This window comes from Phalacrocorax aristotelis, chromosome 13 (genome assembly GCF_949628215.1).
Source record: "Phalacrocorax aristotelis chromosome 13, bGulAri2.1, whole genome shotgun sequence".
Classification (NCBI taxonomy): Eukaryota; Metazoa; Chordata; class Aves; order Suliformes; family Phalacrocoracidae; genus Phalacrocorax; species Phalacrocorax aristotelis.
Genome location: NC_134288.1, coordinates 18,476,466 through 18,498,344, shown reverse-complemented (window position 1 = coordinate 18,498,344; position 21,879 = coordinate 18,476,466). Strand labels below are relative to the sequence as shown.

General features: G+C 47.4%; 1 protein-coding gene across 1 annotated transcript; it reads left to right on the top strand.

Annotated features, from left to right (window-relative positions):
- Positions 1-2,913: 2,913 nt before the first annotated feature.
- On the top strand, positions 2,914-15,542 carry LOC142063922 (somatomedin-B and thrombospondin type-1 domain-containing protein-like). Its single transcript, XM_075108336.1, has 5 exons — positions 2,914-3,269; positions 6,636-6,830; positions 7,746-7,824; positions 9,502-9,678; positions 14,590-15,542. The coding sequence occupies exons 1-5, from the start codon at positions 3,011-3,013 to the stop codon at positions 14,705-14,707; spliced, it is 828 nt and encodes a 275-aa protein (XP_074964437.1). The 5' UTR covers positions 2,914-3,010; the 3' UTR covers positions 14,708-15,542.
- Positions 15,543-21,879: the final 6,337 nt, after the last annotated feature.

Genomic DNA, 21,879 nt, shown 5'->3' with positions numbered 1-21,879 from the left:
AGCCTTGGAGAAGGGTTCGAATGAGCTGGCAGCCAGCTTTCCTGCAGCCTTCACGGATCTGTAGAAATCACCTCCAAGAAATCAGATCACTTGATTGGCTACATTCCTTCTATGCTTTTACAGACTTGGTGGTGACAATGGATAGTAAAATCAGATGCTCTAAAGCAGAACCTTTTTTGGGTTTTTTTGATCCTGCATACTGGTGGTTCTGCTAGTTTCCTTATTGCTGGAATGCACAAGAATCAAAGTCCTGCACAAGTGACATAAAGTGCAAGGGATTGCTTACAAACACAGAATGAAGAAAACACTGCTATCAATGCATTTGCAATGTACATATAAACTATCAGGTGATAGGAATATAGAGGCAAAGGGGTGAACACCTGGGAATAGGTTAAATCCTATTTAAAAACCTGGTAAATTCTATCCAGGCTAGATAATCATCTGTTGGGTTGGTTGTTTGTTTTTTTTTTTGTGGGGTGGGGGGATGGTATGGCAAAATAAAGTTTAAGAAGGGGCTGGTATTGGACCGTGTTCCTCATTCCACAGATGCGTGGATCAGCCTGTGGTACAGGTGGGAACACTGATCAACTTCCCAGAGTGAAAGTAAGAGTAAGCTTCCCTTTGTGCCTTGGAAGGGACATTCCATCTGCAACACCCTCCCACCCCTCAGAGTTAATGAAGGGAGCAGGAGGGCCTCTGGGAACTGGGTCAGTGGCAGCTCCAGCACCGTGCAGCTTAATGAAGTGAAGGAAAATGATTGAGAGGCCAGTAAGGGCAGGAACCCTGCGTAGCCAGCAGGGAAAGCGGCTGGGTTTGTACAAGCAGGTAAAGTTGCATTTCCACCTGCCCTAGTGAGCTGCCTCTTGATGTTCCCTGTAGGTTGGAAGATACAATCTCCAGTGCCAAGGACAGCCCCGCAAGCTGTTCTGCTCTTGAACCTCTCCTTGTAAGATGGACTATCCACATTTTCTTTCTGCAAAGCACACTTGCTTGGCTCTAGTATTCCTCCTAGGACAAACAGTTCCACTTTTTAGACTCGACGATTGTCCTGCAAGAAATCTGTTGCTGGGCTGACGTGGTCCAGCATGGCTTGGGCCATGTTTTCCTTGGCTTCTTTAACATTACCATCTTTGGAGCCCATCAGGGGAAAAAAAAATCCCAACCTTACAAAAATCCTCTAGCGCAATGTCAAATCAGAACAAGGGAGAACTTCTGCTTTCAAATCAGGAATGGGAGAGGAGTAAGTTTCCTCGCAAAAGCTTTAGTTAGGGGTGGATTGAATACCAGCCCTACTGAGATGTCTGGACCCAGATCCAATTTTCATAATAGTGCACGGTTAGTCAAAATTGCAGTTTTTATGTGGACTCATTGCTTTCTAAAGCTAATTTCCATTCAGTTGGTTTTCTGCATCTCAGAAAAACGTTCCTCCTACCCCAACAATTGTTGGCAGGGGAACTGGGAGCATGGCAGCATCAGTGCTGGAAACAGAAACACCTGGGAAGCGTTCTCTGTTACTGTCCCTCAGTTAATTGCGCAAAAGCCCCACAGGTTTGTGGTTTATGTTGACTGATCAGCTGAGTAATGCAATCTCCTTTGAATGTTCTTCCTGTTCTAGATCAAGAATGAGACATACATTGATTAAATGACTAACCTGTGCAGTCACATAGTGAGTGACTCATTGCAGAGGCAGGAATTAACACCCGGTGTCATTAAATTCCTACTTCCTAGACCCCATGGCCTCTTATTTCTAGTTCTCTTCTCTTCTGTCTCCTGGCCTTTTTGCCTCTTGCCCATTGCAGGATTTGTTACGTGTGTGATTTCTAAGATGGCAATATCTGACCGCTGCCAAGAAAATGAGACGATGTCCTTTGCTACAGACATCTATGGGCATACAAAGAAGCTAAAGTTCCTTTTATTTCTTATCTTTTTTGGAACATTTTACTGTGTTATGCCTGAGTGGGTGCAGTACCAGGTCTCCTCTGCTCCCATGCTTCCAGCACTGCACATGATGAAGGTGTTAGCCTGTCCTCTAATATTTTCGGTCTTTCTAGAAGCATCTTTGCTGCAGTCTCCCTGAAATGAGAACACTCTGCCCATACGCTCTGTTAGTACAGTAGCATAATCAGTCACAAGAAATTGGTGGGTGGGTTTTATAAATCCCAGTTCAGTGTATATCGAGGTGTAACATCTGCTGCGATCAATATTTTAGAGCAAGTCTGTTTGATAAAAAGTTACAGTAAAGCCTTTAGGTTCCTACTGAATAGCTAAATAATTCACAGGAGTGGCCCTAATCACAGTAAAGCCTTTAGGTTCCTACTGAATAGCTAAATAATTCACAGGAGTGGCCCTAATCACTTTAAGCTTCTTGCATTTGAAAGTAAGCAGAAATTTCACAGTAATTCTGTAGAGAGGCAGTATAGCCAGCCGGATCGTGTTTCTTACAAGCTGCTGTACTGGGAATGAAGCACTATCAGGTTTTTAATGACTCCTCTATGCTGGAGTCAAATCTGGCAAAAAACCCGTCTCTTTTGTCGTTTGCTTTTGATGATGATGATGATTTGGCTGGTAAGCGCTAGCAGCCAGTGCAGAAATTATACTCTCTAGTTTCAGAAGTCGGCAGCAGTGCAACTATTGGATGCACGGGCATCACGAGATGCCACGGAGGTTAAGGCACAGAAACATGGTAGCGTCGGGAAAAGGAAGGATGTTAGTGCCCATGGCTGCGAGCCCGTGTCGCGGCGCGGTCCAGCCCAGGCGCTGCGCCGCCGTGCCCGCCTGCGGAGCGCCGGGGGGCGGGGGGCTGCCCGCCCGGCCCCCGCGCCCCGGCCCCGCCGTCCGCGCTGGCAGCACCGGGGCTCCGCCCGGCCCGGCGCGCCGCCTTCCCCGTCCGGCGGCGGGGCCAGGGCGCGGGGGAGGCGGGCCGGCTCCTTCCCCCTCCGCGCCCGCTCCCGGCGCCTTGCAGCCGGGCCGGGCGGCGGGGAGTGAAGGTCGGTGAAGGCGCCGTGCCGCCATGGCGGGGGCCCCCCGCTGGGCTGCCGTGCTGGCGCTGCCGGTGCTGGCGCTGCTGCCGCTGCCGGTGCTGCTCACGCGGCCGCCGGTGCTGCCGGCCCTGCCCGGCTGCGCCGCCCGCGGGCTGTGCTGCCCGGGCCGCGACCCGGCCTGCCTGAGCACCGGCCGGCGGCCCGACGGCTCCCGCGGGCCCTGCTACTGCGACCAGGCGTGCGCCCGCACCCTCGACTGCTGCCACGACTACGCCGAGGCCTGCCCAGGTGAGTGGGGCCGGGGCCGGCTGCCCCGCCGGCGCTCCGGCTGCCTTTAAAAGCGCCGCCGGGCCCCGCTTCGCTCGCGGGACAAGCGAGAGGGGGCGGGCGGCCGAAGGGGGGGATGCGGCAGGCGCTGCGCTCCCCACCGCGGCTGCGGGTCCCAGAGATGCTGAGATCCCCCTGGGGCAGATAGTGGCGGGGCGCGCCAGGACGATGCGTGTTGTACGGGAGGGGCATGTAGAGTAGGACGTTTCCTGACCGAGTCAAAAATCTCCCGGTCTCTTTGCCTCTTGTGGACTGAATTATTATGGATGGGATCAAATCTGCTGCTCGTGTTAATCTGCGCATCCCTGCAAAAGGCATCGACAGCCGCAGCATGTGGCTGCAGCTCCAGCGTTTGACCTGGCACGAGCATCGACTGCAGAACCCGTGCAGCAGAGTGCTGGGCTCACCGGGCAGCGCTCCCTCCGTAAACGTCCTCTGCTAAAGTGTGGATGTGAATTAAGGAGATGATAAGTTATTTTAGTGACTGGTGCGTTATCGTATTCCCTTCCCACAACAGCATCCTCAAGGAGTCTTACCCGCTCACATAATGCCTTTTTTGTGTGTGTGTGTGTGTGTGTGTGTGTGTGTTTACACCTGCATAGCTGTGCCTTAGCTGAGTTTTGCTCTAGGCAGATGGGCAGACATTCTCGTGATTTAATTGCCTTTTTCCTTTCAAGACAGAGCCGGAAAATGGTTGGGAAATTAGTTCATTCCGAAGTGATTTAAACAAGCTATGTCTGTGAGCAAGGAGAGGCTGGCAGGTCTGCGGACCAGTGACTCCTGAGCGCAGCAGAGAATTGCCGCCCATGGGACCCCATTAACCTGCCTCGGCCGTGCCCGGAGGCCCGGCACCCCGGGGCTGCAGGGAGCGTGCAGCTTGGCTGTCCTGCGTTGGTGCCGGGTGCCCCCCTTGGGCTGTTGGGTACTCGTCGGTACTGCTGCGCCTGAATCCTGCAGCCGTCTGGGATGACTGGCCTAGGCAGGAGCCCATGGTGCCTGTTCTTCATTGTACGGACGAGCAATAAGAAGCAGCGCGTCTGCAGGTCCCCGTTGCGCGTCGAGAGGGGCTGGCAGAGGGCGGCCGCGCTCCCTTTCTGTGCCGGGCACGGTGCGGGGTTACCGGTGCCACAGCGCAGCCTTTGCTGCCGGCCCGGGGGGTCGCGGCGCTGGGCTCTCCCAGCCCGCTGCCATCCTGTGGCTCACCGGAGGAATGACAGCCTCCTGCTTGCGGAGGGCCTGCGAGAAGGCTGGGCTTGTGCGGGATGAGGTATTTCCGCGTTATTTCTTGCGGTTCTTTTGTGCTGGATGCAGGGGACCGAGTTCTGCTTTGACTTGCCTTGCCTTCGTAACCTGACCTTTTGTCGGCAGTGTTCTTCCTCCCACCACTAAAGAGCTACTCAAACTGACCTGTAAAGCAAAATATTAAGGCAAAGGCATTAATATCTGACACGAAACAAAAGCGAAGAGAGCAGGATATTCCAAATAAATCAGATGCACAAAAGGTGTTGGGTAGCCTACAATCCAATGCACAGGCTTTTTCTGTGGTGCATTGCTGCATGTATGAAATGTCTCAGTTACACAGGAAATTGATTTAATTCCTAATCTTTGAATAGGTGTAAAAAGCTGTTTGTGGTGACTTTAGACAAAGAAGAAAAGCAGTAGTGCTTGAAAGATCTTCCTAAAGTTTCTGAAGACAGTTTCAAATGAGGCTAATGTAGTAATTAGGGGTTATCTGGGTTCCATGGGAGAACAAATTGAAGTATCCAGCTTGAGCTGCCTAGAAAGGCTGGGATTCACAACAGCAGCTTACCTCCCAGTGAAACCATGCCTTTGTAAATCAGAGTGTGAATGTCTGTTACAGTAAGGTAATGAGCATAGTGGCTCTTAATGGATTTGAATGGGCTCATCACATCTTTAAATTGAGTGGTAGATTAGTAGTGGAGCTGGACTCAGAACGAAGGAATGCCTGAGTTCAGCATCGTGGGTCAAATGCTTCTGTCCTTGCGTAGTTTGCCTCTTGAGTACTCACAGGGACTTTGGTGGGGGGTAGCTTGCAAGGGCAGCCCTTTTGTTAGGGTATGTAAGGTGGTGCATGCTGGCCTTTATCTGGTCACTGCGTGAGGCACCCAGAGGCTGAATCAGCAAGGCAGGAAACCTGATTAGACACCTACTCACTGGTACGGCTGAAGTTTGATGTCCTTACTAGAGCTGGTGTGGTGTATTGTCATATGCTGGCCCAGCTCAGTCACAAGACACAGAAATGCAAGGAGAGGGACTGTAGCCAGCTGAGAATATGTGGGAAAAACATAATGTGTAAGTCTAGGCTGACATGCAAGTGTTTTTCTCCAAAGGTATTGCTATGGTTAGGTTGTGCTGGTTAAGCACAACTGATCTAGTATATCATGGGCTATGGTTCCAGGTTGCTTTTGAGAGAGACAAGCAGATGAATGCTCTTGTGCTCAAGTGATTCCTGTTATTTCTTCATAGTTGTGTACAAAGATTCAATCCTATGAAACTCAACTATGGGCATGCTCATGGGGAAGACGTCGCAAAAGGGGATATGTGACGCAGGGAGTGGTACCAGTGTGTTTCAGACTGAATGGATGGGATGTTGAATGCTGAAGGAAGATATTTCTTTAGCTGTGTGGAGGCCAAAGCTTAGAAGTTTAGCACCATGGGTACTATGTGAGAGCAAGTAGGGATGCTCAATGATGTGAAGATTTTTGAAGCATTATTTCATGTGGCTTCCCAAAATTTAAAGTCATGAGTCACATCCTCAAAATATTTTGGAACTGGTTCCAACACGTACAAAGTAGAAGCCACTGTGTTTCATTTTGATTCTTGAACTCGACTCCAGCCTGCCATGGTGATGGTCCAAATACCATGGCTGGTCATCACTTGCTGTGTGACATCTCACAAGAGAAGTCAGTAAGGTTTCAGGCCTTATCTGCATGAAGGGTCTACAACACCCTCCCTTTCCTCCTGCTCCTTATCCTGTTCTTCCCCTACCACTCAATTTGACCTTGTCTAATTTTAAAACTTTTTCTCAGTTCATCCGGTGCAGGTCCCGGTTTGCAGGGGAGGCTTGCAGTGGCCTAGGAGAGGGAGGTGACCGGCCCATGTAGACTAGCCTGGGTGGCTGGAACTACTGGGCAGGTAATTTACTGGGAGCAGAGCTGCTTGGAACTGCCCGGCACAACTGTGGGGCAGGTGTGAGATAAGGAAGGTTGTACTGAGCTATGTCAGTAAGTGCCTTCTCTGGAGAAGGCACATCGCTGGCATAATTTCTGAAACCTTCCACAGCCCTTTTTGTTACTCCTCCTCCAGATATCTCCTGTGTTGTTTCTCAGTGGAGTGTCTGGAGTGGCTGTGCAGAGCCTTGCAAGACAACATACCGTGTTCGGAGGAGGCATGTCATCCAGGAGCCCAGGAATGGAGGAGAGGCATGCCCTCCTTTGGAGGAGAGGGCTGGCTGCGTGGAGTACTGGACTCCGCAAGGAACAGAGTGCAAACAGTCCCTGAGTAAGTCTACCAAAAATGTAAGTGTCTGGGTAATCGGGGGGAGGACTCTTGTTTGGGTCAGCAGAGCTGATCTTTCTTTACTGTATTTGAAAAGAGTTGTTTTCAGACACAGCATGTTTGCTCTGGGACTGTCTGGTGTAACTGAGAACTGAGCTCTTCACACAGGGGTGTAGAGATGTCCTTCCCGGGCAGTATCTGAACGTAGTGCCCTCCATTTGCTGTGATCTGCTGTGTTTCAAAAGTGAAATAATACAAGCCTGTTGTGATCTCACTTATACAAGTGTAAATCTCTGGCAATTTTGGTAGAGATGGTAGATGTATCCTGTTTAAAGCTACTCTAGGTGGGTGTTGAGAACTTTTTTTCTTTTTTATGTATTTTTTATTTTATGAGTCATCTGCAAAAAGTCATGAAGTAGCAATACCCTCAAAGACAAGGTATGACTTCTCTGCACTTGGAGCAGAGTGTAGGCTGAGGAGATCTCCAACTTGTTTCGGGAGAAAAAAAGCCTAATTTCAGTTTGTTCAAATCAACTTTTCATGATATACCTTTACTGATTTTTAGAACAGCTCCTAATTTTTGCTTGTATTTTGGGGTCAAAATCTGTCCAGTCTGGATGTTGGCTACAACTGATTTTTTTCAAACTTGTTGAGAGTTGGTGTTAAATGAATATTGTCTCCTCCCTCTATCTTTTGGGTGTGCCTGCTCAGGCAAAAATCTGGCAACAATACAGATTCTCTTTTCAGTGAAATGGTTGATGGTCACAGATAATACGAAAATACAAAGTTAGAATTGTTTTTGTCTGAAGATAAAACCATATGACATTCAAGGCTCATCTTTACTGTTTTGCAGACGTAAACAGCCTTAGTGCACTATTGCCACTTACGCTATGTACTCTTTCCCTTTGATATACACAGTCCCAGCATTAATAACAACAGGAGGGTTTGGAAAAGCGAGGAAAAAAAGAGCTGCAGCTGATGGCTGTGAAAGAGCAGGGTAAGTCTGAGGCTCAGCATGGGCTCAGTCATACTTCATCTTCAATGTCTCTCTGGTTGCAGTTTTGGGCCTGGCTTTTGGCTGGTCAGAATCGGTGTTTCCCAGCAGAAGGGTGGCACTTCACTAGAGCAGGGTGCTGCTCTCCCCTCAGTGACAGCAGTACCTGCAGTGCATCTGAAGGTTCTGGGTCTGCCTTGATGTAAGGCCACTACGAGACTGAAATTCAGCCCTTCATTCATGGCATTGCTGCTGTTTTAGGTTGTGTGATCAGAACACCAAAGACCATTCACTTCAGCTCTTCCTGATGTGGAATCTGGTGCAGTTTGTGCTTTTTTACATAAATGGGGTAAATTCTCAGGGGGCAGCATTTGCTACCTTGTTGCATGGGAAGCACACCCCTCTCCCATTTCAGCCCCCTCTTGGCTGTAACACTGCTTGTTTTCCCCTGCAGCACTGTTGCACAGCTCAGGTACAGGCAGGGCTGTGCAGAAAGCTCTGTTGCATTTCACCTTCTGAGACACAGCCACCTCTGTCTGTGCTGCTCTTCCTCTGAGCTGGTGCCTCAAACAGAGGGGAGGTGGCATCAGCCTTCCCAGTCCTCTAACAGTTGGCGTCATTGCTACCAGTGACACCGTGCTGATGGGGAAGGTTATCTTCCACCTCATAACCCCTTGTGCACAGCTTTGCAAGACAGTTATTCCCCAGGTGTTCTTCCTGCACTCCCTCGTGGTTTGCCTGTTTCTTGTTGGGAGCTGCCATCCCTGTTAACACTGTGTGGAGTTTCCCAGAGCTGCTCTTGCAGCATGAAGCAGTCATGCACTTGTTAATTTATTTCCCCACATGCTGTAAGTATTTCCATACTGCGTGGTTGCATCTGTCCCCCTCACTTACGTGTCTGAAGGAAAGAGCATCTGTTCACCCTGAGACTCCCTCGGACTCCTCGTTAGTTGAGCCTTCTCCCTGTAAAATTAAAAAACGTGAGCACAGCTCTATTGCACATGTATTTATCCTTGCTCTCTTTCCCTCAGATAAGACAAGGAAGCAAACTGCTCGCATGGTTCAGTGTGCTACTTGAAGGTGTTTTCCCCTCCAAGGAGGCCTGTTCTTTTGGGCTTTCCTCTCAGGTTTGGTTAAAATCAGAAGCACAGAGAAGTGTGAGCAGGGCAGAAGTGCTATGTCAATCTGGTAGTCCTCCCACTGAGATATGACAACCTCACCCTCTCTCTTAGGAGGGAGATCATCACAAGGAAAACCCTTCCAGACTGAATCTTAGCTCCTGTTGCAATTTGCTGTATAAAACCCATAATAAGTAACCGAGAGTAGATGACAGAGAAAGTGTGGTTCAGCAAATGGATACCAGAGTTGGAATCAGAAGTCTCTTGGGTTTTTTGGCTTTAGTCAAATGCTTGACCAATCTGTGCCTCTATTTGTAAAACCAGATGCCAGTAACACCTGATATTTTTTGAAATGCCACTTGAAAACACCAGCAGCGTACTTTATTCTCCATTTAACCTTGTCAAAATGCAGGTACGCCAGTGTTCTGGTGTTTATGACCTTGGGTGTGTGCTTGGGGGCGTTTCTTAATTAGTGATTAGTCTGGTTTAGTCTGGCTCTTCCAGTGTCGTAGAGGGCTCTGATCTGGTTATTGAGCTAACCTATCGGTTATTTTGGTTGCAGGTACTGTGTTGAGTTCCAGCTTGTGGCCATCATGCCGGACTGTTTGCACAGCCACCACTTGTACACTCACTGGATGCAGTATCTGAGGGAGGGCCACACTGTCTGCGTGGAGTGTCAGCATCCAGCTTTAGACTCCAGAAGTCTGCATTGTTTTGGGGATGGCAGTGGAAGCAAAAAGTAAGAGTTCTAGCTTACGTTTTCATGTTGAATTCTTCATTCTTCTCCCTTGATCTGCTTGTCCTAGTTTCACAAGGCGCTGCATGCAGCTCTCTGGAGCACTCCACATATATTAACTGGTCTTTGTTGCATACCATGTGTTTCTTGCAGAGATGAAATGACCTGGTGAAGCTCACGTATTAAACCAGTGGCAGAGCCAGGACTGAAGTGTGGGAGTACCTGCACTTAGTCTGCTAAATCTCACTGACTTTTAAGTGGCACAGTTGTGGAATTTTGTTTGTTGGAGTGTCTTTAACACTCCAGCTATGCTTCTGAGGTAATCGGTCCTGTCAGATGTCAAATAAAACCAGATCTGTTTCCGATTTTTAAGCACTGGAGATTTTGTTTCTACAAGTGACCCTTTGTGTTTCTGGTGACTGGCAGCTGGCTTAGGGACTTGGGGTATGTGCTGCCACCTGAGGTTGGATGGAAGTACTGCTAAATCTTTGCACTTTGAGCATTCTTTCCCTGGAAAGCTGAAGAAGCTTTGGGGTGACTGATGGGGACCACCCAGGATGTGCAAATTGGGCAGACTCCAGCAAAGATCAAGGGAGTGGCCTGAAGCTGTGAAACGCATCTGTAGCAGAGCCAGCAACAGAGGAGTCCTGGTTCCCAAGCCTCTGCTGTGGTCACTGGAGGCACAGCTTCTGCACTGCTTTTGTCCTGACACTCTTAGCCCTGTTGTTAGTTTATTAAAGGCATCCTCTGAAACTGGTTAGCAACCCTGCCTGGGAAAATGATTGCCCACCAGTGCTGGACAGGGCTATTTCTAAAACTTACATAAATGTTGCAATAAGCCCATTCATTTGCATTAGAAACTCTGAAACAGGTTTGTCAGGCCTCAGGCAAACAATGTATTGCACTACCAAGACTGCCAATAACGGCCTTTTTAGGCAGGGTTTTTCTCAGGCTTTTAGTAAGAGGAAGTCACATTAAAGTCTTTTCCTTCCCTGCCTCAGCTTGTTATATACAAAGGTTCCAAATGCTTTTAGATAGAGAAGATAAAAATCTTAAATGGTGTGGCCCGTAGTTCTTACCTGCTTTCAGCATGTAAATTATTATAAAAGCGCACAATAATGTTATTTTACTAAAACTCTGGAGCCAGACAGGAACATCAGATTAAGAGAAATAAAAAATTTGTTCAGGAATTAATTTCCTCATTGGGCTGCAAAAAAAAGGGGGGCATTTTCATTTGCCTGATCTGGTGAACAGCTGTGTATGTGGAATGGAAGCACAAGGAAAAAGGGACTGTGTCCTTTAGGAATGATGATCTGATCATCGGGTGTTGGCAGGCTGAAGGCTGGAGAGGGGTAGTGATGATGGAGTTGGGGTGAATGGTTACTGGTTCACTGAAATCAGGACTCAGCCCACATCTCAGCAGATGGTTTAAATCCATCCCAACTGAGCAGAGCCGAGAAATTGTTTGCAGAGTCTTGCTAGGGGTCTGTAAGGTGGGCTGGTGTCTCCATTTCGTTATAGGTATATGAGCTAACTTTTAACACAAGCGAGCTTTTACCCCTATTTTGTGCCTATAATGTCGAATGAAGTTATGTCTGTGGCATTTTTAAGGCAGGTATGAGCTCTCTGTGTGTGTCAAGCTGAGGTACTGTGTGTGTTCACTTGTGTTCATTTCCAGGGCAGTAACATAGGCTTGGAGGACAGGCAGGGCTGGCCTGAGCTGTGGACAAAGCTCCTATCTACAGAAGGCAATGGAGATGCACTTTAAGCCTCCTTGAACCAGGAGTGCTGGGCAGCTTTGTCAGAGGTGAACGTGTGACTGGCAGGTAGAACATGAATGATGCCTCTGGTCTGCAGCTTCCTCATCCTGTGTGTGTGTGTGAAGCCTCCATGACATTTCAGAAGGATCTTCTAGATAACTCGCATGTATCCCCTAGATAGGTGACCTCCAGGGCATGGTCTGGTGTTCTTTATCACTACTTGACCTTACAGTGATGGGTCAAGGAGATTATTGTCCAGGGCTGTGTATCTTGCTTTATTTTCTTGCTGTTAACATCTCAAGTGCAAGTATTTTCTATAGGTATTCTTTATATGAACAGAGCTGTCCCCTAATTTGTTTCCAGAAATAATATACTATTTTTACCAGGTTGCATGGAGAAAAAAAACTGACCTCCGTGATCTCTGAGAAGAAATTGGACTGTTGGTGGGGACAGCCATTGAGTGGGATGAGGGAAATGTCTGTGAAAAGGCTTCTGCCTTCTGTTAGAGTAAGTGGCCGCATCTGAGTATGCAGCCTTGCAAGGGAGCAGTGCTCTGAGGGCGCTGCATGGTGAGCTCCTCAGGCTGTGATTCGCTGGCCAGATGCGGAGGGCATAAATGCGGTGCTTGTAAAGAGAGGTGGAAGAAGATGGGAAAGCAACTGCTGCCCTGAGAAAGAGGATGGTGGGAGGCCAAAGCTGATGCCAAAGCCTGGGATGCAGCATGTATGGAGTTCGCCTAGATCTGCTCACAGGTCTCTGGCTGTGTACTGAGTTCACCGTCATGTTGAATTTTTGCCCGTGTAACTCTGCCAGGAGAAGTGGACACTTGATGGTGGTTGTGCCGCCTGACCTGTGCGTTGTGCGCTGGCCTGGCTCTCGGGCCGCCGGCTGAGGCTGTGCGGGGACGCATGCACAGCTGCTGCTGTCCCACCCACACCGTGCCTGCGCTTTGCTTCTCGCCCTGTCAGATTGGCAGCTTGTGCCAGCATTTAGTTCCCCGAGATGTTGTTCCGAGAGTGACTCTCAGGAAGGAAAACATCTGAGAGAGTTTAAAATAAACTCAGCAATGCTGGTATATTTTGATGAGTATTTCCTAATTATCTTCTTGTGTCTAAGTGGAACCTGGCTTATAAATGCTTCAAGTTAGAGAGAGATTCTTGTTATCTGTGCCTTCCACCTGTCTCCCACTCTGTAGAACATGCTAGTTCACTTTAACGCTTGTTATGCAAGCTCAGGAGGTTTCCCAAAGTCCTTGATTTATGGCCATATTTGTGGCCATCAGGTGAGGATAGCTAGGGTAATCTAGCTTGCATTGGCTTCTTCTAGAGGGTTTTGAGGTAAACAAGGCAGAGCGTCAAGCCAGGAAATAGATCTGTTGATTTTGGGTAGTCTTCTGAAAGATCTACAAATCAAGCACAGACTTGACATCTGTGAAATTGTTACTCAGCCTGTGTCTAGGAGGATCAGCTGCTCTTCGTGATCTGGAGCAAGGTGTGGTGGTTGTAGCACGTAAATGCCCAGACTGCAGCAGTTTATGCCCATGCTCATGGGGCGGAGGGAGAGAGAGAACGGATGGGCTTGATTTATAGCAAAGTCAGTATCTGCCTTCCCCACCAGCAAGATGAGAGTAAGCAAGTTTAGCTTATGTGTTTAAGGAGTAAAGCTTTTTAAAGTTAAAGCTGCAGTCTGGAGTTTTGAAGGACATGGGACCACTCTGTGCGCAGCTTGCTTTCTCTGAGATCTGAATCCTCCCTGGGCAGAATCTGGTGTTTTGAAATGACCCCAAGCCAAAAGAAAAATACAGTGAGCCTTTTCCAATCATGTGTGATGCATAAAACCCTGCTCTGGAGCACGGCATGTCATTGTGGAGCTAGAGCAATAATTCCACTTTCCACAGAACTATAAAACAAGCAGAAATTAGGGGTCTGTTGGGCTATTCTGTGGGCAGCTCTCTGCACAGGGCAAATGTGATCCAGTTTTGGAATTTGTGCTTCTCCAAAGGTCAGGGCTGGGACACAGTGATGTGAGGAATTCCCTTAAGCCACTAAATGCTAAAAGCTGAGAAGGGGCACAGTGCTGTAGCAAAATTTCAGTTTCTGTGGCCATTAGGCCAGCATTGCTTGTGCAGCCACCGATTGTGAATCACAGAATCCCAGACTGGCGGGGATTGGAAGGGACCTCTGGAGAACAACCCATCCCACCCCTGCTTGAGCAGGCCCACCCAGAGCAGGGGCACAGGACCGCATCCAGGCGGGGTGTGAATGTCTCCAGGGAAGAGACCCCACAGCCTCTCTGGGCAGCCTGTGCCACTGCTCTGGCACCCGCACAGGAAAACGGCCTCTGGATCTGCTTGATTGTTTTAATAGGATATTCCTCTGATCAGTTCTGGTCAATGCATTGATGGACTATCTGGGAGAAAAGGTGTTGGTTGGTTGGGTTTTTTGTCCTCTACTTACGTAGAGGCCTGTGAGTATCCTCGTTCCAACACTTGTGGGTCAGGTACCTCCAGCCACTTGCCATCCAGAAGCTGTGTTAGTGAGTAGCTATTAGCAAGACGGAAAAGCTTAGGCAAGTGTTCCGCTAACGTGGTTATCCAGAGACGCTCATGTCCCTGCATCTGCTCACACAGGCATGTGCCGTGTACTGCGTGCTAGGTTCTTACCCAGCATCTCCATGGCTATGGGTGGCCATAGAACTCTGCCTACTGAAAGGGAGCATGGTGTTACTAAGAAAAATGGAGAAAGAGCTGTTTTGCCCACTTTGCAACTGCCAACTGTTTCAGTACAGGAGTTTGGGGGATGTCAGTGTGCTTTGTGAGTTGTTGTATGCAATGCTGGGCACCTCACGGGAATGTTTCTGTGAATCCTTTTGGACGTAACATGTACAGTATGCGCTGCTCTGGGTTCTTCCAGTCCAGTGTTCCTATGAGGACCCATTGTGTCTTTAATTCACACTATCATAATGCTGGGGGGGGTCACTGTGGTTGCTTTTTCTTTACTATGGTAGAAAGGCAGAATTGGGTCCATGGAGTGAAAATCAATGTTGGCAAACTAAATGGGATTTACTGGGTGATTTAAGCCCTCATTGTACGAGTGAATTCCCTGCAACAGAGGTGTAGCACGTTAACTTTCTCCCTCTCACGACTGTGTTTCAGGAACCAGCTGTTGCACTGGCAGGCGGTAGGGAACCCTCGATGCAAGGGAACCTGGAAGAGAATTCGCCGGCTGGACACTTGCTCCTGTCCTTCTGTTCACAGCTTCTTGTTCATCTAACTTCTCCTGACAGTCCCAGCAAGTGGGCTGTGATGGCTTGCCTGGCACAAAGCAGTGGCAGCGGTAGTAACCACAACCAAACCAATGACTCCTCCATGCCAGAGGCTGTGCCGCTTAGTTTCAAGAGGTTGCTGCCTGCATTGGGCATCCTGAATCCTCTCTGTCCGTGTCCAAAGAAATCAGGCTGGCTGTGAAGTGCCAATCTCTTTCTGCACATCTGTTCCTGCTGCCTCTTCTGCCTGGGAGAGGCCAGTCTGACCCTGATGATTTCTTGCAAATTCCCCTTTTCTTGAGAGGAACGAGAATTCACCAAGTAAGAAATTGGACAAAAAAGGCCATATGGACCCAGGTTTAATTATTATTTTTTCCAAGGTCTCAATGAAGAATCAATGCAAAATAAATTAACCCAATTGTTTTCTTTTCAAGACAGTGGCACTTCTTTGTGGATGCTTCCTGCTTGTGCTCATATATCTTTTCCTTTTGTTTTTGCCCTCCCTGGTCTCATCATTTCATATTGATCCTCAGTCTTAGAGAGGGTCGATCTTGTGCTGCTGAGATAATGGCAAAACTTAGAAATGAGCCTGTTCAAGTCTGTGAGTATAGATGGTACCAGGGATGAATGGCCCCTTGGACTTCAGGTTTCAAGGAGCACCTCCGAGTGCCCCAAAATGCAGTGCAGTCCCGGGGCTCTACACAGGAAGTCATCCCAGCTGTACCAGGTCTATAGCTATAGCCTTGTATTTTTGACTGGAAAATATTTGAAATATTTTTTATATTCTGCTGATTTATATTCATACTTTTCTATAAACTAAAATAAAGGGGACTGGAGACATTCTCCCAGTGTGTGTCTATTGATTAACCTGTGTCATGCCATCTCTTTAGTGCCTGAACCTGCCTAATTTGTTCCAGCCAATCTTGCCACTGACTCATGGGCTCCAGCAGGTGAGGCTGGAGGAAAAGTCGCTGCTCTCCGGTTCTACTCAGGATTTACAGCTGGAAGTCCAGCACCATGACCTACCACAATGCAGAAATGGATGTGATATTTCTTTTAATATACACATAGTTCTGAATCTGCTTAAATAAAATTACAGCAAGGATGTGCGGCAGAGCGCTGCAGTGATGAGCGTCTTGGTAATTAAATTTGTCAAAACGCAGGTGAGTGGCTGGGGTGGCTTCAGAAGAGAGTTTTAATGCTCAAGTCCAACTCTAGTCTAGATTTCAATCATGAAAACCAATCTATTGACCATGAAGGTCTTCCTTGAAAATATCAAAGGACACTGTGGATGCATGCTTGAGATGCTTAGAGGAATATGTGTAGTACAGTGCTGAGAGGCCTGGAAGCACGTGGTGCCTCTTGGCCAGTACAGTAGGGATTTGAGAGCAAGTCTCTGCTTTTCATTGTACGTTACAGGCTGTCTCTGTGGATTAATGACTCACAGTGGGGTGATCTCATCCCAGAGTAGCAAGATTTAAAAAAAAACCTTGTGCTTTGCCGCTGTTTGACATAATCTGTAACTAACGTGTGGCCTGCTCAGGGGTACTCGCTGGTTTGGGAGCAGAGGGATGCGGTCCTCTGAGGGATGGCTTGGGAATAAATAACTAGAGAACATAATTTCAGTTTTTGCAGTGAGGAATTTCTATCAAGCTGGAAGCCAGTTTCTTTTTCATGGTGAAGATATGTAATAATAGTAGCGTTTAGTCACTGGAAGGTTTTCTTTCTACCGCAGAAGCCCCATATTGGGCCACAGGACCATAAAGAGGTGGCTGGTCATTTCAGAAGCGGGATGGAGCCAGCTATTGGAAACCCTTTTTATTTTCAAAATCTACCCAAACTTTTGGCAACATGAATCCCTGCTCTTATCAGATGCTTTCAGAATTGAGTACTGAAGCTATAAAGGATGAATTTTTTGCTTAATAATGCTTAAAAAACCACCAGTCTTCCAAAAGTTGCATTCAGCCCAGTCACCCCAATGCCCCCTCCTACAACATCAGAGCCATCTGGGTAGGAAAAGTCTGTATTGCAAAGTTGTAAGTGATAGTGTGAAGTGGGAAAAGCTTTTATTCTAATCAACGAAACAATGTGGCACCTTAAAGCAGCTTAATTGCAATCTCTTTAATTTACTGAGTACTTAAGCATTAGCTGCACTATATTTGTGCGTAAGACTTTGTATTGTCTTAGTACTTGCTGTCAAATATTTAGTCCTGACATTAATCTGTTTTGCTGTGAACCTTTCAGGAAATGTTGATTGGTACCTGCTGTGAGTAAACGGTGTGAAACACCCTCCCTGACCCCAGCCCGTGTTGAAAGTAGAAGACTACCCTCCTGCTTCAGTGTCTTGAGAATAAGTGAGCCATAAGAGAGGTCCTTTTGATAATACTTTGTCCTATCCCGGCAGAAACTGTAGGAAATTCTAGTCAGTTTCAATATAAATTTTATGTGTAGGAAGTTTGCAGAATCAGTCTCAAGTGAGTGAAAGTAGCTGTGGAGAGTTGTCAAGTTTGAGGATATGCTGCTCAGAAATAGTATTTGGGGTCAGATCACTACAGAATTTGGGCTTCATTATATTTTTGGAGGCTCACCGTAAATTTGCTAAAATGCATTTTAGGTTGACTGAAACTGCTTTTGAATTCATGCTACATTTGATGTTTAGTCCTCATAGATGGAGAGAGAGGAAAGAGGGGGATTTAGAAGTGATGAAATGTTTTTATACCTCCTAAGGGAAGTGTTCTGATCTTTGATTTTGGAATTTTATGTCAAGATGGAAACAATTTGAGTCAAACAAAATGTTTCATTCAATCCCCTCGTTTTCAAGTTTCTGTTTCGAGGAAAATATTGGAGGAAAAACCCCATCATTTTGAATTGACCAAAATGATTTATTTGTCAATAGTGTTCTCTTTTGGGTCCTGCTTGTGACAGCTGTGATACTAAATAAGTAAGCACAAAATAGTCTGTTCCCATGGCCAGCGACTTGCTGGTCAGCGTTTTCTTTGATGCTGCCTCATCCCTGAGAGATGATAATACAAGGCCCTAACAGGAGGTGCTGATGGTGGCATGGTAGGACTTCCACTCTTTTGCTTCTGTCACCGTAGCCCGGGGATGCAGGAGTATGAAAGAGCTAGCCCCTGAGGGACCCTCGTAGCAGCTGTATTTCTGCACAGGCTGTGTCGTTTGATGAAACGACATTGCAAATCCTAAAAAAGGCTGTGCAGCATGCTGGTTTCACCTCCACACCTTGGGTAACTGTACCAACAAATCCTGTTGGTAAATTCCACGGGCAAGGAAGGAGAGATGCAAGTGTGTGTGAGAAAGGAGGAGCAAGCAGGAGTAGAATATAATGAAGCTGTCAGATCACTTTTCCTGCAAATGAAATTAGCTCATGATGCAGACATATACTAAGTCCTGCCTGTTTCCACTCTAGGGACTTTACCATCGTCCATCATAATAATCTCCATAATTTCTACAGCCTGGGTTTTGGGAAAGATAAGACTAATGGAAATCCAAGGCAAAATACTCCTGAAAAATGTCTTTGTATGGTAAGCAAGCAAGGCAGCCTCACGTTGGGGAGAGGCTGTTTGCTGAAGATGACAGCTGTTCCCATGACAACACTAAAAACCTTTCACCATTGGGTATCAACAGGAGAACATCTCCCGCGGCAAGTACGTGAAGCCAGGAGCTTAGTCCTCACCTCCCAAGCACCATCCTGTTGGGCACTGGTAATGAGGAACGGCCAGTTGTTCTCACACAGCTCCACCTCCCAGGCACTGGCCTGGCTCCAGAGGAAAGGAAGAGCAAATAAAGCCAAAGCACCAGCCTGCTGGGTTTATGTAAAAGGAAAACTAAGCCCGACTGATGTTCCTACGCTTCCCTCTGCTCTTCAGCTGAGGATCCCAATTTTTAGTGATGAAAAGCCAAGCAAAAATCCAGGCCACCTAACAAACCGCTGAAGACGACAGTTGAAGGAGCCGTGTGATTTTCTCTGTTGTATAGAAGTCTTTTATTGTCATGGGATGGAGAGAGAGGGAGGCCCTGGGGGAATTCTGCTTTTCTTCACCCTAACCCTGTAGTGTCTAGCCTGTGATTCAACCAGTTTTCTTCCGCATTTGGAACAGAAGGTGGTAAAAGACCATTTTTCGCCGTGGGATCTTCATCAGGCCTATGAGCTCCCTGAGCGTTGTGATATGTGGGTCTCAGCTTCTGCAGTCATCTGAATGTATGAGGATCTGCTTCTTTTTATAAGGAAAAAAGCACTTATGCAATTGGAAAAAAAGATATTAAATGTGCCCAGAAAGCTCAGGAGCCAAAGGTAAAGAAAAACAACAAAAAAAGTTTTTTCTTAAATGCCCTTGTTGCTCTGAAGACAGACTTCTTTTTTCTTTTGCTCAGTGCCCAGAGGAGTTAAACATGTTCTGCTTGAATGGTAGGCATTAGCAATACTTCTCCATAAGTAAGACTGTTCTGTTATCTTTAGCTTTTCAAACCTAATTTTTTTATCTTTCATTTTGCGTATTTAAGTATTAAGATCACTAACTTTTAAAAAAAATTCTTCTCTTCTGGTTTTTTTTAATTACATTTTTTCTTAAGTCCTTTCCAGTTATAAAATTAGTTGCTTGTTGATAGTTATGATACTGCAAATGGAGGAGTAGGGGTGGGAAGGGAGAGGAGAGTCTAAACCAGCAGTGATTATTCTGTTCTCAAAACATATCTCCTGCAGCTTAAACCCACAAAACAAAATATTAGCAAGAGACCTTTTTTTTCTTTTCTAAGCGGTGTGGTTTTCCCATTCTCAAGCTGGGTGAAATACATCCACTTATAAAAGTTATTCTATGTACTCTGCGAATCACCACCTTTTTAAGTCCACAGGGCCTCCAGAGCGCTGGTCTGTGGTACCCACAGTTGCTCCTGTCCCTTGACACATGCACACAGCTCACTGTGACGCTGGCGGGACCCAGACACGCATTCAGACAGGATGTGCTGGGCTGCGTCTTGTCAACGTGTCACATGGGTATTGGAAAGGGAGAAAGCTGCAGCCATGGTGCAGTGTTTGTCACAGTATTACCCTTTTTTCATGAGTTAGGCACAGAGTGTGACTGCATGCTCCCCCAAAGCCATGAGTGTCACACCCTGGTCCATGCTGGAAAGGAGGTGTGAGGTTTCTTCTTATCACCGTTCCCTAATCCTCAGGGCTGAAGAGTTGCTCCCTGCGCAGAGGTCAGCATCGCTCTGGCTCTGTGCGTTGTTTTCCTGCTGTTACCTGCTGTGCTCAAAGCTTGGTTTACTTGAGCTCTGTTGTTTCCATACTATTAACTGTGTGCTTTTGAATTACTGGAAGGGTGTTGTAGGGTGATGCCAGCACTAATGGGCTTTCAGCTTCCTCCACTTCCATAACAATGCTCAATCAATCCTTGATTTATTCCTTGTATGGTATTTCAGCTATTAACAGGTGGAACAGAGGCTGTTTGGAAAATGGGAGTTGCTCAGCCCATTCTGCACGCGATGAAGGCCGATGCTGCTCCGGCTTGCCTAGTCCTGTGCCGTTCTGCTCACCCACAAGCTAAGTCTGACCTGTGAATGCTTGGAGCTCCTGTTTGAGAGCACAAAGTGCAGCTGGACATTTTCCCTCTCTGAGGCAATTGCATCTATAGCTGTGGCGGTATCCCCTGAAGCAGCACCCGTGACCTGGTTCTGCATCTTGGCTGCTGGGACGAATGGTGGGATGTAGGAGAGCATCTCCAGGAAATAGCTGTCGATCGCGTTAGCGGGGTACTAGCTGGAGACACTGGGTGTCTCCGATGTGATGGTAGGGTACTGCTAGTTTTCCTCTCTCTGTTTTAACTCTGTCTAGCAGCTGGGTGCAATATGGAAGCAGATCCCTGAAATGCTTTGACAGTGAGGGTGGCTTAAAGCTCGATTTCAGTTCCAGGGGATAACTGAGTGAGTAGTTTCACAAATGATGCTCAGGCAAAATGTGAGTTACCTCACCCACCTCTGCCCTCAGGTCCCTGCTGGGACATTGACTGTGCTTATTTGGGCACAGCAGTGTGAAAACACGACCTGTAATCACCGGTGGAAAGAGCCGATCACGTGTAGTTATGAAACCCCACAGCTGTGGGCCTCGTGTTCTGCTTGGCTTTTCCTCTGTGGTTTGTTTAGGGTAAATCCTGACAGGTACATGGGTTTGTGTGCTGAGCTCCGCTGCGTGCTGCACTCAATATTAATGTCGTCTGCCCAATTTAGGAACAAAGTCGTAAGTCCCTCATTTTTCTAAGGCAGGAAAAAAGCTTAAATACTTCCAAGAAAAGCATCACTGTTTATTATGCTGGCTAGGCTGGAAAGTCTTGGTTACAGCGTGTACTAAGGACTGACAGCCAACCCCAAAAGACATACGTACGCAAGCCCCCAGAGCACAGCCACCAGCCAGGGCAGCATGCGTGTATGCAGAGGGGACAAATGCGGTGTAAGGATGCCTCTTTTTGCCTGTAGCAACTAAACAAATGGGAAAGGAGCTGTGTTGTGAGAAAGGGAGGGCACTCAGGGCAGAGGGGGGAATATCAGGTCTTTATGCAGGAGCAGGTTCCCCTAGAAATGAAATTATCATCAGCTGGGAAGTTGCCAAATGAGTTGCAGTCTTCTCCGCACAAAATGACCCTTTATAGCCATATGGCTGCTACCAGCACAGGTCTATGAAATATTAACACTTCTGATGTAAGACACGATTTCTTCTTCTTTGTCTTCGGAGATGCCTGGCTGCTGGGAGAGGCAGGTGAAACCACCCCTCTGCCCTGACAGTGGCAGGGCGTTATTGGCAGGCCAGAGGAACCCTCCCTGGCAGGCTACCACCCTCTGAGACGTGGTTTGATAAGAAAAAGGCAGGAAAAAAACAGTCATGGAAAAGGCTGCAAAATTTCGACCTTCTGCCACAGAGGAGCAGAGTGTGAACTTCAGGACCTGGTGAACATAAACATCTCAGCTTCCAAAAACTGGCTAAGCTTTTGCCGTCAAACAGCAAGCATCAAAACAGAGAAGTAAGTATGCATGCTAGCACAGCCAGCCTTAGCAGTGCCCCTGTGTGCGTCACTGCGTCTTCGTTACCCGCTTACACTGCTTCCTTATATGAGCATTTTCTCTGAAAATACTACATATTTGGAGAACACAGAGGCAGATCGGTTTTGTG